At 35.9% G+C, this 17,137-nt stretch overlaps 2 protein-coding genes across 2 annotated transcripts; both read left to right on the top strand.

Annotated features, from left to right (window-relative positions):
- The first annotated feature begins 584 nt into the window (after positions 1-584).
- LOC129752307 (uncharacterized) lies at positions 585-1,403 on the top strand. The gene has a single exon (XM_055748095.1). The coding sequence runs from the start codon at positions 585-587 to the stop codon at positions 1,401-1,403; it is 819 nt and encodes a 272-aa protein (XP_055604070.1).
- A 333-nt stretch (positions 1,404-1,736) lies between these two features.
- LOC129752308 (uncharacterized) lies at positions 1,737-14,168 on the top strand. The gene is made up of 3 exons (XM_055748096.1): positions 1,737-1,828; positions 2,221-4,150; positions 13,956-14,168. The coding sequence occupies exons 1-3, from the start codon at positions 1,737-1,739 to the stop codon at positions 14,166-14,168; spliced, it is 2,235 nt and encodes a 744-aa protein (XP_055604071.1).
- The last annotated feature ends 2,969 nt before the right edge of the window (positions 14,169-17,137 follow it).

Below are 17,137 nucleotides of genomic sequence, written 5' to 3' on the forward strand. Positions count from 1 at the left end.
AATGTTTACATCATCACACTGTGAAGCCAAACAACTCAATTTAGGTTCGTGGTAACTTACCAGTGTTGCCAGATATTCTGAGTGGTTAGCTCAGAATATCACACGAAAATGAGAAAACTAATAAGTGAGGATATAACTTCAGTGAATAATGTAAATAGCTATCGCTTATGTTATAAGTAGTTATTTAAGGACTTGACGAACAAAACGAATAAAGAATAACACTATTCCACCACTGAAACCTGCGTTGCAACTCAGATTTCAACAATTCTTAAGAAATATGCTATTTGATTCCTTTTTTGATAAATTAAGACGTAAAGTTGATTGAAGAAACGTGATTTTTTTCATAGAACTTTAAGGTCAAAATGGTTGGAACTACCCGGTGAATTATTCTCGTCAAAAGTGCGTTAAATTGAGCGTTTTCTTATCTTTAATTAAAAGAATTTTCAAACAAGTAATTTTTTCGTTCTGAAGTTATTATAATCAAGATAAGGTGAATTCATCGCAACACAGATTTTCTTTCGCACAGACAAGGCACTACAAATCTGTTAAATTCGTAATTTTCCGCGCGAATGTCATTGAACGATATGGCCTGCGACAAATGCGCAAAACCTACGGGTGACTCCGACAGCATTCTTTGTCAAGGCCTGTGCAGCCTGGTGTTTCACCTAAAGTGTGCGGGGCTGCTTTCGTCGCACCTTAAGTCGAAGGCAGACAACAAAAATCTGCTCTGGGTCTGTGACGAATGTTGCAGACTTCTTAAAAATGCCGCTTTTCGTCGCTCTTTGGGCAGCTACGAATCCATTATCGCGGACATGCGGACGAATCAGGCTTCCTTAGTCGCAGAAGTGAAGTCGGAATTTGCGACGACCAACCTGAAGCTGGACAAAATTTTGAACGTTCGTCCCAACATCAACCCATCTCCTCGCATCCCTGCTCCATGGCCTAGCCTAGCTACTCCCACCAACAAGAGGCGACGAGTCGAGAACCCAACTGTCGCTCCTTGTGTGGGTACTAAACAAGTGACCGTTAAAACTATTGCGACAGTTGCTCCTCCTGAAAAAAAATTTTGGATTTATCTCGCACGACTTCATAACAGTGTTACGGCTAAAGACATAGAAGAACTTGTTATGGAATGTCTACAATGCGAGTCGACCGAAGTTCATGCCCTAGTCCGCAAAGATGTTGATGTCTCCACGCTCAGGTCAATTTCCTTCAAAGTCGGGGTGGATCCTAAGCTGAAAGACATTGCCCTTTCCCCGAAGACTTGGCCATCGGGAATTCTATTCCGTGAATTCGAGGATTTTGGATCAAAAAACCCTCCGACTCCTGCTGTCACTTCCCAGCCTGTGACGTCGTTCATGGCGACCCGCAGTTCTACACCTCGTGTGGCCCCGCATCAGTGATCGCCACTACAGATGGTTCATCATATATGGACAACGGGTCTTTTATAGCCTCGGCATCACGCAACCGCACCAGACTCTCGAGTTTCTCGTCGTCCGAACAAAGTTCATCATGGGTTTCAGCTCCGGGACGCAACGTAGTTAGCACTAAGGAGACCTCCGAGCCCTTCGACTCAGTCGCGCTGATTCCAGCCATCGTCATCAGTCGTCCCGGCCCTGAGCTCGATTGTGGCGACGAGGTTCTCCAGCCTGCTTTCATAGGCAAGTATTTTTCAAATTTGGGAACATTACCTGCGCGTAACCAGACTTCAACTTCTAACAGCTTCTGTATCAACGATGCTTTGCGCAAATCAACCCTTTCTGACGGGATTCCATCACCGGGACGCACCGAACAAGGCATTACGGAGACCTCCGAGCCCTTCGACTCAGTCGCGCTGATTCCTGCCATCGTCTTCAGTCGTCCCGGCCCTGAGCTCGATTGTGGCGACGAGGTTCTCCAGCCTGCTTTCATAGGCAAGTATTCTTCAACTTTGGGAACTTTACCTGCGCGTGACCAGACCTCACCTTCCAACAGCCTCTGCATCAACGCTGATTTGTGCAAATCAATCGCTTCTGACGGGATTCCATCACCGGGACGCACCGAACAAGGCACTTCGGAGACCCCTGAGCCCTTCGACTCAGTCGCGCTGATTCCTGCCAGCGTCATCAGTCGTCCCGGCCCTGAGTTCGATTGTGGCAACGGGGTGCTCCAGCCTGTTCTCTCAGGCAAGTATCCATATCGAGTTGACCTTCCTTCTTGTGATGGATCTTCCCGTTCCAGTGTGAAACGACACGATCTGCCTGCTGGGAAAAGCGATCATCTCAACCTTTACTACCAAAACGTTGGTGGTATCAACTCCTGCGTTAGCGATTATCTGCTAGCCTCATCATGCTCCTGCTACGATATTATCGCTCTAACAGAGACCTGGCTGAACGATAGAACCCTGTCTAGTCAAGTCTTCAGCTCTGACTACACTGTGTTCCGTTGTGACAGAGGTCCCAACAACAGCACGAAATCCACAGGTGGTGGAGTTCTGATTGCTATCCGATCCACTCTTTCAGCCATCCCCATCTACGACGAATCATGGAACGATCAAGAATTCGTATGGACCCGTATCGATCTTGGCACGAAAAAACTCTACGTTGGGGTTGTGTATCTGCCTCCTGATCGTACTAGAAATGCATCTTTCGCTGATTCCTTTTCCAGCGGCCTTTCTAAATTGTGTTCTCTCACGCTTCCTGAAGACGACATCGTTATCATCGGGGACTTCAACCTACCAGGACTCAAGTGGATTCCCTCGCAAGGCAATTTCTTGTTTGCCGATCCAACCAGATCTTCGTTTACGGTGCCTTCCAATACGATTCTCGACTCTCTAAGCACGGCAACTCTCCGCGAGATCAACAGCATAGAGAATGAAAATGGTCGCATGCTCGATCTCTGCTTCATCAGTGACGGACCCCAATTGGCTACGATTGAAGAGGCTCCTACGCCCTTGGTCAAGGTTGTTCCTCATCACCCTGCTCTGCTGCTTTCACTTGATATTCCTAGAGCTTTTGCCCACATCCAAAAACCTGGTCAATTCTTTCTCGACTTTAAGAACGCTGATTTCGTCGCTGTTTCACAAACGCTCGATGCTATCGACTGGGAAACTGAACTGGAATCTTCCGATCCGAACGCTGCAGCTATGAAATTTTCCCATATAATCAATTACATCATCGATCGTCACGTACCGAAACGCTCATCAGTTTCTAACCTACGAGCTCCTTGGGTAACGAAAGAACTGCGACAAATGAAAACGCTCAAGAATAAAGCTCTCCGTTATTACACTAGGCACAAAACTCTCCGCGCTAAAAATGAGTATTGCAAACTCAACTCAGCTTACAAAAAACTATGCTCACGCTGCTACCAGAGCTACTTAATTCGGATACAGCGAGGTTTCAAAACAAAACCCAAATCATTTTGGCAGTACATCAAGGACCAGCGGAAAGAATCCGGCCTACCGCCCTCCATGTTTCTGGATGATAATTTAGCGACTTCGGAACCTGAAATCTGTGACCTCTTCGCTGACAAATTCCGTAGTGTATTTGACTCAAACTCAATATCCTCGGACCAAGTTACCAGCGCGGCTTGTAACGTCCCTCATTTGAACACATGGCTGAATCAAATTGTTGTAGACGACGATATTATTTTGAAAGCGACCGCTAAGCTGAAACACAGCCTTTCCGCAGGACCAGATGGCATACCAGCTACCTTCTTGAAGCGATATATATCACATATGCTGATACCTCTAAAAATAATCTTCCAAGTTTCACTCGATCAGTCTACGTTCCCATCCTTATGGAAAGAGGCCTATATGTTTCCGGTGCACAAAAAAGGGGACAGACGAAATGTGAACAACTATCGTGGCATTTCTGCCTTATGTGCGATAGCCAAATTGTTCGAGCTGGTTGTTTTGGAACCCATTTTTTCGTATTGCAAGCCTTATTTCTCAAATGAACAACATGGATTTATGCCCAAGCGCTCTACGACTACAAACCTGTTGACATTCACGTCTAATGTGCAAGACAGTTTTGCCATGGGATCTCAAACCGACGTCATCTACACTGATCTGTCAGCTGCTTTCGACAAGGTGAACCATTCCATAGCCATCGCCAAACTCGATCGTATTGTTATCTGCGGGTCTCTACTGGAATGGTTCCGCAGCTACCAGGTAGGACGAAAACTCATTGTTCGAATAGGTGAATCATTTTCCAGTCAGTTCTCCGCCAAATCCGGAGTGCCTCAAGGGAGTCATCTAGGACCAATAATATTCCTGATATACTTCAACGACGTGCTGTTGCTCCTTGATGGACCAAAACTAGCGTATGCTGATGACCTGAAACTGTATCGCCGCATCAACGGTCCCGAGGATGTAAACTTCCTACAGAGTCAGTTCAACCTCTTCGCCTCTTGGTGTGATGTAAATTGCCTTCCCTTGAATCGCAGCAAATGTGCAGTAATTTCGTTTTCCCGCAAGCGGCTCCCATTATCAGCCATTTATCATCTTGGAAACGAGGCTATCGCTCGCGTCGAACAAGTGAAAGATCTTGGCGTGATTCTTGACACACAGTTGAATTTCAAGACTCACACTAACTACATCGTCGACAAAGCCTCCAGATGTCTGGGTCTTCTTTTCCGCATGACGAAAGACTTCAAGGATGTCTACTGCTTGAAGAGTCTTTATTGTAGTTTGGTTCGATCGACCCTTGAATATGCCTCGGCTGTTTGGTGCCCATATTATCAAAACGGCTCAGAGCGTATTGAGGCCATCCAACGGCGTTTTTTGCGATACGCTCTCCGACAACTCAACTGGCACGACCCGTTCCGACTTCCCAGCTACGAGAGCCGCTGTCGTCTAATCGACATCGACACGCTACAAGCCCGCCGGACCGCCACACGAGCCTCGGTCGTTGCCGATCTGCTCTCATCGAGAATAGACTGCCTCGCATTGTTAGAGGAACTTCGACTCAACGTACGGCCACGAGTTCTGAGGAGTCGTGATCTTCAGCTCTTCGTCCCTCTCCGGCTGAACAATTATGGGGCCAACACAGCTCTAATCGGTGTTATAAAAACATTTAACCGCTACTCCGGGTACTTCGACTTTGACGTTTCGCGTGATGTATTCCGAAGAAAAATTCTTAGAGTTTTAAGTTTAACGTAGATTACCGCTTGTATGCACATTGTCCTAAACTATAGTTTTTCATTTGGATCAATATGTGATCCGTTGATTTATAATATAATAAAAAAACAGTATAGTTTTAACCGACGTATAATTTCAATTGTGTGCCTTTCAAAAATGAATTCTAATATTTAGCTAGAATATCATCATCTAAACGATTAGATAGCTTTTATTATCGTGAACACTTCATCGGAAAACATCAAACCTCTATGAGCTGATTTGAAGAAGTTGCGAGGTTTTGTCCAGCACAAAGCCTGTTCTGCCCCACTGTGCGTCCCATGAGGCAGTTCTTCCTATGAACCTGCTGCTCGACACTTAGCACCTTGTGGTTCACATCAAAGAACTTGGTTGCAGGTGATGTAGTTGAGGCACATTCAAATCTCTTTAAACAATGAAAAGCTTCTTAAATTACACGAAATTCGACGAAATCAAACAGAAGCGTCACATTATGACTGAATTTTCTATGCAAGGATAATACAACACGTTCGTTCTATTGAACACACGAATGATATCTAACTCGCACTGAAAAATTCCGTCGTATAAAATGTTTCTTTTCGTTTCATTCATATGTAATTGTAGAAACATTATTATGACATAAACTGATCAAATTCTTAACTGAATACAATTGCCTCAAAGGGAGCTGTCTAGATAATTGACTTTCGGTTTTTTTTTTCAATGAAACAATCTGATATTAACCTTTACTTATACTTTACGAAATCCATTTGACTATCTGATTATGCAAATATAATTTTCTCCGTGTACAAATTATGAATGTTGAAACACAATGACCCATTTGGATTCAATATTCTCGCCGTTGAGTGTTGATCTGGTCCCAAAACCAGTTAAGATTCCAATTGAATGATACTTAAAACACATTCCTGATAAATCCTAGCGATTTCTAAGCAGTTCCCAATAACAATCTAAAAAAACTTAAAATAAACATAAAGTCCCCCATCAACGCAGTTCAAATTGCAAAATAAATCCCACTTGATGGCACTTTAAATGTCACCAGCATCCATAAAAGCATATAAGTGACCTGATTTGAGCCCGAAGTCAAACCAAATGATTCCTGCTTCTGCTACTTTTTCTCTATCGGCTGCCGGGGCCAATGCCAGTTCGAGTTTGAGATAGCCAAATTTGCCTAATCCACTTTTCCCGAAACTCTGCGGCGCTCTTCTTGTTCGAGGATGTAAAATTATGTTGTAAACGCCAGTTTTATGTTTTGTTGACAATCAGCATCGTCTTATATCGGTTATAATGTGACCATTAGAAGAAACACAGTTTTTTTTCTCTCTCTCTGCTTCCCCGACATGGTGTTGCTAGAAAGTGGCAGAAGCAAATCCTCTTTTGCGAACGAAATGAATCACACGTGTTCACAAAGAAAACTTCTCTCGGGGAAGATGTCAATAAGACTAGGGGAAAACGGTTTTAATGTTATTGGCGATGGCCTAAATTGGGCAGATAGGCCTCCCCCTAACCAATTTTTGCCCCTCAACCAATTGTAACATATCGCACGTCCAAAAAGTGTAGTAATGCTCCGCGACAAGCGACTTCTCGGAACTTCAAGTGGAAATCGAAAGACAAAGAAAACAATCTTCTCGCCAAGTATGGGGCAGCCGGAAAAATGTAGGGCCGTCATCATCGTTGTCGCATTACACAGCATATTAATTTAGCGATAAATCTGTCAGTCGAAGAGCTTTAAATAAAACCTAAAATAGACAACAACCCATCATGTTACGTCCTCGTGGTCTACTCTCGGAAGAAAGCTGCGGGAGGTGGAGATGCTCATTCTTCTGCTTTCTAGGGAACGAACGAGCGCGAAATGCGGCCATTTCTATTCAGCAAAGTACTCACGCACGAATTTTTCCTTTTCATGATTGTGCCATTGACAGCCATATTAGAAAATCGTCAATTGTAATAATGTTGGATTTATTAGCCTTTGTTTGCTCTTCTGATTGGGAATATAATCTGGTATCCACTTATCAAAGGACTGAAAGATAAAACTTAAAATTTTTAAAATAACAAAGTCGATAAATTTCCAGAACTTTTCAAATGAAAAACAAAAAGCAAATGAGAATTCAAAAAAAAAAAATCATTGCATCCAGTAAGGCGAACCTGAACATTCTCTACTATCCTAATAATTCTGCAAATGAAAAATTTTATGAGCGATATATTAAATTAACCACTTTGTTTTTTTTTATAGTATGAATGATTACCATCGAGAAAATTTTCACATCCAATTTGTTTCAAATTTTTCATTGGTTAACGCAACCATAAATTTACTTTTTTCTGATGAACCAATCAGCGTGGAAAGAAAAAAAAATAAGGAAAAAAGGTGCGAGTAAAAAACTAGTACCGCATAACTTTTTTCGAAATCAAGTTTCTTTCTTAAAATTTGATTTTGACAAGTGTTATTTAAACGTATTGAAGTACAGTAGTCTTTCGAATTGATCACGGTGAAAAAAAATACTAAAAATTTGAGTGGAAAAAAGTATTTTTATTGTCTTTAATCAATAATTTAATTTAAACGTTTTGTATCAATAAATTTTGATCATAAATAGGATGTAATTATCGAAGATTACTCAACACGAAGGATCGATTTCAGTTCAAATTATTCTTTTCAATTGCAGTTTTAAGGTTTTTTTTTTAAATCAATCAATGTTGAATATCAATTTGATAGTCTATATCTAATTAAAGTGAATTATTCAGTTTTTATGGAAACTTATCAATCGTTATCTCTTATGTCGATTTTAAAAAAGAGTTCAAAGAAAAATGCATCAAAAAATTTTCTTCTGCAAATTTAAAGTTTCAATATTTTGATCTTCACATCTTTGGTTAACTAAATAGTTTACCTTTTCGAAATTTTTTTTGAAATTTGCTTAACTTAGACTTTTAAAGTATGTTTCTCGAAATTGCTTTATGGGCACATAATCCTTTGTTTTTCATATGTAGAAAAATAGAAATCTTAGTCCTTTTTCACATATTTTAAGGCATTTTACATATTTTAAGGCATCCATTCAGATAATACTTAAGTCTGTGGAATCAGGATTGCGTGTTATGTTGTTAGTTAGTTGTTAGTTATGTTGTTCAAGATTAGCAGTCTTTACTCAGAACTGATGCCAAAACCTCTAAAACTTATCTCATTTTCAGAATTCTACTGCAGTTTTCCAATAATTTCCTCACATGATGATAGAAATCCATTTCTGAATAGTAAATTATAAAAGATTAATAGATGGACTCATTTCAGGGTTCTGGTTCCATTTTATTTAAATTTAAATTGTGTTTCTGTTTTTCTATTTCGCATTATGTATCTGGTTAAGGATTCTTGATTTTCAGTTCGCATCATCATAGAGAAATATATAATTAAAAAGGTGTTTTGAAATTGTTATTCAAATTTGGTTTTGCATTTCATTCAAAGTTTTATCAATAATTTTTGAAACAGTTACGAACAGTTATAAGCTCGTGTAATTTAAAATGTATTCCCTTGATCGAAAAACCTGAGCTTTCTAGTGAGTCTTCCTATACTTATTATCTATTTGGGCTTATTACCCTTTTAGCAAAAAACGAAATTCAGAAAAAATCAACAGCTCATGAAATTTCAAGTCGACAATGAAACATTTCCGGGGCTACTGTGCGAAAATATTTTTACCATGTCGTTTTTCATCTTATATTTCTTAAAAAAAACCTATTCTTAGACATTTGAAAAATAAAGCGAGGTAGACCTTTTCATTACCAACACAATGCTGCCAATATTTTCATATGTAAATACTTAAAATGTAGTTGTCACCGAAATTTAGTGCCCGGACCCTAAATGATCAAAGCTTTAAAAATCATCCTCGCGCTCCATTCAAACCTTCCAATTGCGATACAGAATAGAAAACTCAAAATAAGATTGATCATAAGAAATTCATATTTTAATTCCGATAAGGAAAATTAAATTATGAATTCAGATTAAATCCAAAACATCAAATAAAAAAAACCTTATTGATGATTGAGTGCTCTGAAAAAAATTAAGTTCTTAGCTCATATTGAAATATTGATCTGGAATCTAAACTCGCTTTTTTATTCCAGAAATCGTTTTGAAACTCGGAAAAAGATCCGAAATTCGAATTTCATGAAAAGTAATCTTAATAATTTTAACTCATTTATGAGCTTCATCTGAATTTGGAATGTTATTGCTGTATCTGAATTTTGGGCCTGAATTCATATTCATACTCAGAGTCCAGAAACGGAATTCTAACTCAAAAATAAACTTTTGCTCATAAATGAGGTATAATTATCGAGCTTTTTTCGTGGAGGAATTCAAATTGCACGAAATTTCAGACTTTTGATTGCTATTTCAATTTCAAAATTTTAAATTGGTAACCAAAATGAGAAAGTTTTTATTCAGAAAAAAAAAAATTACCAGAGAGAAATATTTAAGGATTTAATTTTTAAGAAAAAAAGCTGTGAACTTAAAAACATTCAATATCTTAATAAAAAATTGAATAATCTTATTATTGCAGTTTCAACAAGAGCCAAATTTTAAAATAAAACTTGAATTTGGATCAAGATTATAAGTCTCAATCTTTAACCGTAAAACTCCAATCAATTAATTTTATTTTATTTTTTTTCCATTTATGGTTAAAATCTTTGAATTTGCTCTAAAATTTGGTAGATTTAACTTTTTTGGCTTGAGCACAAAATAAGTTTTTTAACCAATTCGAAGGCTTTCTTATGAAAACTTTTCGTTTTTTAAATCAATTGAGCTAAATTGACCAGATTCTTGAGCAAATTCAAAGATTTATACCATCGATGAAAATAAGTACTCAAACTAGTTACTAGAAAATTTCTTATACAAATCAAGTTTACGATTTTTGGATGAATTTTCATTCTTCGCTATGCATAAAACTTATAATGTAAAAGAACTGTGAAATGGTTAAGTATAAAGTATTAAACTATCCTTTGAAAAGTTCGTGCATTGTTGGAGCAAATAGGAAATTTCGAACTAAACCAAAATTTTAAGCTCTGGCCAAAAGAAGTAGTGCATATAAAGAACACATGAAATATAACACCAAATTTAAAAAAATATTCCGAATCTATTTTAGAAATAAATCATTATTTGAAAATTCTCTAACACACGGTAACAAAATTCAAATTTTCCGAAGTTCACAAAATTAAACAGCTTAATTTGACAAACTTTAGAGAGATGAGTTTTATCTATCAGTTTTTTTTTCGACATATCTTTTGAAAATAGGAAAAATTCATTAAATAAATTTATACAAACAGATATTATGAAAACATAATTTTTTGACTCAATGATAAACTTTCCCGAAGACCGCAAGTAATAATGACTTCTGTGAAAAGGGTTATGGAAGTTTTATTTAATAAATTTTCCGAAATTTGCCAAAATCGGCAAAAATTTTTAAAGAATATTTTAATCTTGATGAATTTTGGATTTTTCTTATAGCATGAGTCAAAATGTTCTCAGTCTTCAGCAAAACTATTAAATGAGAAAACAAATTCATATGAAATACTCAAAGACTTTCATGGATGACGTTATAAATAGTTCTTATATTATCTATTCATATTAAAAAAATTGAAGAATTTATATTTTATTACGCATTGTATCCCTAGAATAAGAAAATCTAGGCAAAATAAAATCCTTGATTTAATAACAAAATAATGTATTTATTCACTGACAGCTATCAATTTTCAAGTCAGTTCATTAGTTAACTAGACAATTTGACCAATTTTATTCACAACAAATCAATTTTAAATTTCTTCATATCTCAATTTACATTTGTTTTCTACATTTTCAAAAAAAGGACTGATTAAAAGATTTCGCTGTTAAATCTTGAATTTAAAAAAAAATTATTCATGAATAGAAATGTAAACTTTCGGTTAGAAATTACCTAGTGTACATAGCGAATTTTCTGCAAAACATATATTTGATGATGAAATTCAATCTATTAAAAAATAAAGAGAAAAAACTAACCGTTTTATAGTTTACAATTTTGAGCTCTGGATAATTTTTATCGCAGTTAGTTGAAATATTGGGTCCTGGAAAGGACAAATGGTAGAAATCATGTTTTCCTCATTAGAAATTTAGATTTTAACGCTGGAAGAAGTTTATGTTTTCGGAACACAAAAATTGAGAGTTAAAAAAAAGTCAAACTTATTAAAAATATCGAAAAGTCTGACTATAAATTCCGGTAAATTTATACAAAAATCGAAACAAAAAATTTAAATTAAAAAGATAAGTTTTTCAACATTTGAGAACACATTTTCTCTCAATGAAAACGTCGAACTTTTTAAAACAAATTTATAAAATTTAATTATTAACTAAAGGGAACAATATTTCAGAGCTAATTTTTTAACGATTGATGGGATGGATTTTGGTGTCCTGAGCTCCAATATTTTGACAGGTTTCATCAATTAACTACAGTTTTGTTGATATGAAGTTTATGAGAATAATTTTAGAAATAATATTCTGATGATGATAATAAACGACCTTAAAAATAAAATATTACAGTTTTTCAAAATTTAGAAAGATATCATTTCAAGTACTCTTGATCTTACTGAAAAAATCAAATAAGGTCTTAAACTTTTATAAACATTCTCTAAATCGGAAATTGGAATGGAAAATCAAACAAAATTAAAACTTCATTCACTTATTTTTGCAAATAACTTGCGGTTTTGGCGAAAGTTGAAAACTGATTAAAAACCAATATTTTAATATTTTTGTTATGTTTCAATGTTTTGTCATAAAACATCAGAAATTTCTGAAATGAGTTTAAATTATTTTTAAAAGTAATTTCATAAACAAAAGCTGTTAGAAAAAAAAAATCATTGCATATTTGGATTCAGTTTATCCAGAGTAATCAAAAGAAGCTATAAAATTATTTGCACCTCGGAAAAATGCGGCATTGCTAAATGCATCAAACCCCCTTAGAATGTGGAGTTGAGCATTTAAATAGAAGAACAAAAACATAAATTTGAGATTGAAGTTGGTTTCTTGAAGAATATTTGTAATGACATAAACGATGTTTACTCTCGTCCTAGAGCCTACTTTGGTCCTTGATCGCCGAAAGTTATATTAAGATCATTTCGCTGACATAGGATTATGAAACTGGCATAGGATTATGATACTTGGGTTTGGAATCATTTTTGAATATCTCAAACCCTGAGGTCTTAAAAGCTTCGTTTTAAAACTTATCCATATTTGTTTGCAGAATCTGTCCAAGCAGATGTATGAAAGAAAATCATTAACACTGTGATGAATTTCAATTCTTCAACCTATTTTTCCTTAAATTAAAAAAAAATCATTGGAAAACCAGGCAGATTTAATAAGTAAAAATAAGAACAATCATGTTTCAAGCCAACCTAACCAGGTTTGAAAGCTCAATTGGTTTATAATTTAGAACATATGCTGAGCATTGCTTACATTTTTTATCAGCTTTGTGTAAATTAAAAACAAGTAAACACAAACCAGTTCCAACTATAATCCTAGACTGACTGAAAGTGAAAATGTATGAAATATAATTAACTGAATTTTTAGAATTTTTTTTATTCCTTAAAACACTATTTTTCATTATCTGGATAAAATTCGATTTAAAATTATATTTTTGATTAATTTGTTAATTTTTTATTTCAAGCAATCAAACTTGTTATGGGTATTTCAGAATTTGGTCAAATAGAAGAACTTGTTCATAAAATGTTTTAGAAATAACCTCGGTTTTAATTTAAAAAAAAGTGGTATTTTATTTGTTTCGCCCAATTTTTGAAATATTTCTGTTCTTCAACGCCAATAGGAACATTAATAAAAAGTATATTCATTCATGCTTGAGTTATTCGTTGAACAACTTAAAAAACAAATTGTAGAAGAAAATTTTGACAATCGTCAATCGTTCATATTCGTTTCGCTCACTGTACATTAAGGTGGACGCCAATGAGCAAGTCGGATTTCGAAAACCGACCATATACATTTTGAAAATTTCCAAAAAAAAAATGACACGTGCGAAATTTCAGCTCAATCGGACTTGATTTGCATCAAATACCTCTAAAATCTGCAACACTTTCTTTCGTTTGGTTACGACATTTGGAAGATGTTTGACAGATGTCTGGTCAACATGAAATGTCATCATATGTTGGACCTGAGTCTAGATTTTTGACGTATATTTTCTCGTCTCATGTCCAGTTATTATTCCTTAGACGCGGTTCTTCATCGTTTCGATATTGCTGGCAACAATTTTGTGGTTGCTTCCAAGGTTACCATGACATCAAATATTGTTAGGTGATGTGAAGTCCATCTTGTTGCCAGAATGAATTAAATAGAATCCTTTCGAGCACTAAAAAATCAACAAATTTTCAAAAATTCTTACGTCAGATTATTTTGTTCCAACTTTAAAAAACAATCGAAACTCGTTGGGCTAATGAACCTATAAACAGAAAAACTGCACTGAAATGATTAAATAATAATTGAATTTATTGCATGTTAATTGAGCGGTGTAAATCCCGTACGGAAATTAAAAATTCATACGAAATAGGCACGTCAACAGGATCCTCAGAAAGCAGAATTAATTACAACTGTCCATCCGGTAGATGGATCTGAGATGAAGTTGGGAGGTTGGCAAAATGGCTGTACCCCCCTCACATGGGAAGCGTTCTCGTCGCTTTTCTAGTTGAACCCACCGGGAGGCAATCAGTTAAATTGTATTCGACATTCCTGCCTGCCGATGCATTCGGATTGGAAATCAATTCCGCTCCAACTTCTGACTCCTCCATACTTGTCGCAAATTCTCACTCACCCGTGTAGTTAGAACTCAAACAACTCACTCATCCACCCACATGCGCACTCTCTGTCGGAAGTTCAAATCGATTGGCCCAGTTCCGGCGCATTGTTGCACCCCCCAGAGTCATCATCATCATCATCATCATCGGTGTTCTGAGGCTTTCATCGGGACTTACTCATTTTATGCAAATGCAAATGCAATCTCGCTTCCTTCTTCCCCTGTTTGACTCCTGGTAAAAAACGAGTTCCTCGGTTTGATTCAACGTCATCGGCCATCCAGGTGGAAGGAAGCAACCGGTAGCCGGCAATTCGTTTTCAAGTGCGAGGGGAATAATTGGAGGACGAGCAATTTGTACCGACTCTCTCGGAATATATTTACTTACAATGTATCGCATTCCACGTTCGTGCTGCAATTCCTGGGTCCTGTCTGTCCAAAGTTTGATGGTTGATGGCCTACGTGAGCTGACAAGATGGAATTTAATTTAGTTCTCTCATTTTCGGCCTTATGGGCCCGAATGGTGGGTAAACAACATGTCCGTTATTAACCCGGCTTCCGAGTCAGAATCGGTCGAATCAAATATGTATGCTGACGATGCGCTATCGATTAAGGTGGATTGAGGGATTGAGCTTGGCAACAGTTCCTGTATGCAGAGGGTGGAAGATATTGGTTTAATGCAATCTGTGTAATATAAAGAAACATTATAATGAATATTAATGAGAACTCAAACTAAAAGTTTCTATTTTTCTAGGGTGCGCTTGAATAACTTTAGAAAAATAGATAAGTTAGAACCTCCAATCAAAATGCATAAAAGTTTCAAAGTAGTGTCAAGTGAAACATGAAAGTTCAATATTGGAGCACTAGTGTCACCCCTTCATCCAACTGGAAAAGAAAAATTGGGTCTTGAATAATCATCAAAACACCCCAACCTCAAATACATTCCCATTTCCCTAATTTGGTTTTATTTCATTTGTGTTCAAGTCACGCATATCAAAATATATTAGGCTTGCCAGATGGCTTTAAAAAAAAGCGGGACATTTTGAGAAAATAGCGGGACACAGCCGAAAAAAGCGGGACATTTTTAAATCTGTTAGAAAAAGTCATGAAATGTGTGTATTAGAGCGCTGAAAAAAAAGCACTTTTTTCTCCCATATGTTTTTTCGATGCCTTTTGGGTCACCAAGCATCAGTGTAAAATTTGAGATGATTTGGTTAAACTCTGAGTAAGCGCGAAGCGTTTCAATTTTGTATGGAAATTTGTATGGAAGAAGAATTTTTTGCACATTAAATCAACCAGAAAAATCAAGTAAGCTTGAAATGAAGTTGGTCTTTGACTTTTGATTTCGACTATTCTCAGGCTTCATTATTTTCTAACACGATAAGCAGCTAAGCATTTCATAAACAAAGTTATTATCATTTCAATTTAAAAATCTTAATCCATTGATTTTTTTTAAATGGCAGACATTTCTTGCTAGAGTTTTTAATAATTTCATACAATGTTTTTGCAAAGGTTAAATAAATCAATGAATTCTCTGGCTATGCAATTCGATTCATGATTTTTTTTTCTCATCCAACGTTTAACAGCTTTCAAATAAGCAGTCAAAATTGCTAAAATTAAAAAAATATTTTGAAAAAAATAATATTGTAAACATTGAATATCTTTTCTGGGGTACAAGTTCTGTTTGCGCTTTGTTCACATGAATTGTACAGCAAGGAATATTTTTCATCCAAAGTTTTATTTTTTCTAACTTTCAGTACATCCCTGGAGATATTGGAATGAAAAAAATTGTATGCCTATACAAATTCCCATAAAAAAAATTCAAACTCGTTGCGCTTATTCACGACTGCATGGATTGCTACCATAAATTTGATTATTATTTGTGGCACCAAAAAAAAAATGATGGAAGGTATTAAAATTTAAGAATTTGAATTTTCTTTACAAAGTTTGCAGCGGTCTTGCAGTGGGTATGTTTATTTCTGGTTGGGTAAAAAAGTATTGAACTTTTATCTTGAATATACAATTTTATAAATCGGCAACATAGCTTAGTTGGTAAAACACCTGCTGTTCGCATCTTTTTCCATGATTTTAAACCCAGTAGTGAACATCAAACAAAATTTAAGCTTTTTCATGCTTTTCGCCAAAAGCATCTTTAGGGGAAAAAAAAAGTTAGAATAACACAAATATGTATAACAATTTTGATTAAAACTCAAATAAAATCGGTGATGGAATAATGACTAGCTTTACACGCGATTTTTAGTGTTCAAACATTACAAAATATTTCTTTGATTTTTACCATAGTTATTCTTGAATGTAAAGCCAAAATTAATTATTGAATTCATAACAAATAAATGAATTTTGTTGTTATTCAAAAGTTCTGCATGTTTCAGTTTGTAGATATTTACAGATTTTGTTTTTAATTATATATTAATAACCTAGAATTTTGAGTTGCTTAAAAGAATTCCTGTTAACAATATTTCTAAGCATGATTATTTTTTCACTGTATGGTATAAGTCATTTTTTTTTTTTTATTTTTTTTTTTTTTAAATATGTCTTTATTTGTACCAATTCATCATTTATATTACATTATTACATTAAATTAGGTGTTCAGTTCTATGATGAACTGTCCAGAGCCCTATAGTTTATTAATCACTATAATTTATTTATTTGCATTAATTTTGCTGAGTGCAATCAAGTATTTTTATGTAGGAGAACATCCTGTAATGTCAAAAAATATTTTAAACTTACTACTAAAAACTAAGACTATCCTATATTAAAACTAATTATAGAGAGAACGAATCTCTGCGATGGAAGACTGCATCGATTTGCCTCTGAAGTTGGAGATGATTTTGTTGGCCATCTCTTCGATCGATTCAATGCCCGCAATCCGATGAAGATCTTCGGTGCTGTGCCAAGGTGGAAGCCGCAAAATCATTTTCAGAACCTTGTTCTGAATCCTCTGGATGGCCTTCTTCCTCGTCGCGCAGCAGCTAGACCAAATCGGAACTGCATACATTATCGCTGGTCGGAATACCTGTTTGTAGATTAACATCTTATTTCGCAGACACAACCTGGATTTCCTGTTGATGAGAGAATAAAGAGATTTAGTATATTTATTACACTTAGATTGAATATCTTCAATGTGATTTTTAAAAGTAAGATTCCGATCAAGTGTAAGTCCCAGGTACTTCACGTGATCAGACCATTCTAA

This window comes from Uranotaenia lowii, chromosome 3 (assembly GCF_029784155.1).
Source record: "Uranotaenia lowii strain MFRU-FL chromosome 3, ASM2978415v1, whole genome shotgun sequence".
Classification (NCBI taxonomy): Eukaryota; Metazoa; Arthropoda; class Insecta; order Diptera; family Culicidae; genus Uranotaenia; species Uranotaenia lowii.

Excerpts from the sequence above, each read along its gene's own strand:
- LOC129752308 (XM_055748096.1), top strand. The coding sequence starts at position 1,737 with ATGCTTTGCGCAAATCAACCCTTTCTGACGGGATTCCATCACCGGGAC. Across the intron at positions 1,829-2,220 it reads CCTCCGAGCCCTTCGACTCA|TGTGAAACGACACGATCTGC; the intron begins GTCGCGCTGATT and ends TTCCCGTTCCAG. Across the intron at positions 4,151-13,955 it reads AATGGTTCCGCAGCTACCAG|TTAGAACTCAAACAACTCAC; the intron begins GTAGGACGAAAA and ends TCACCCGTGTAG.
- LOC129752307 (XM_055748095.1), top strand. The coding sequence starts at position 585 with ATGGCCTGCGACAAATGCGCAAAACCTACGGGTGACTCCGACAGCATT.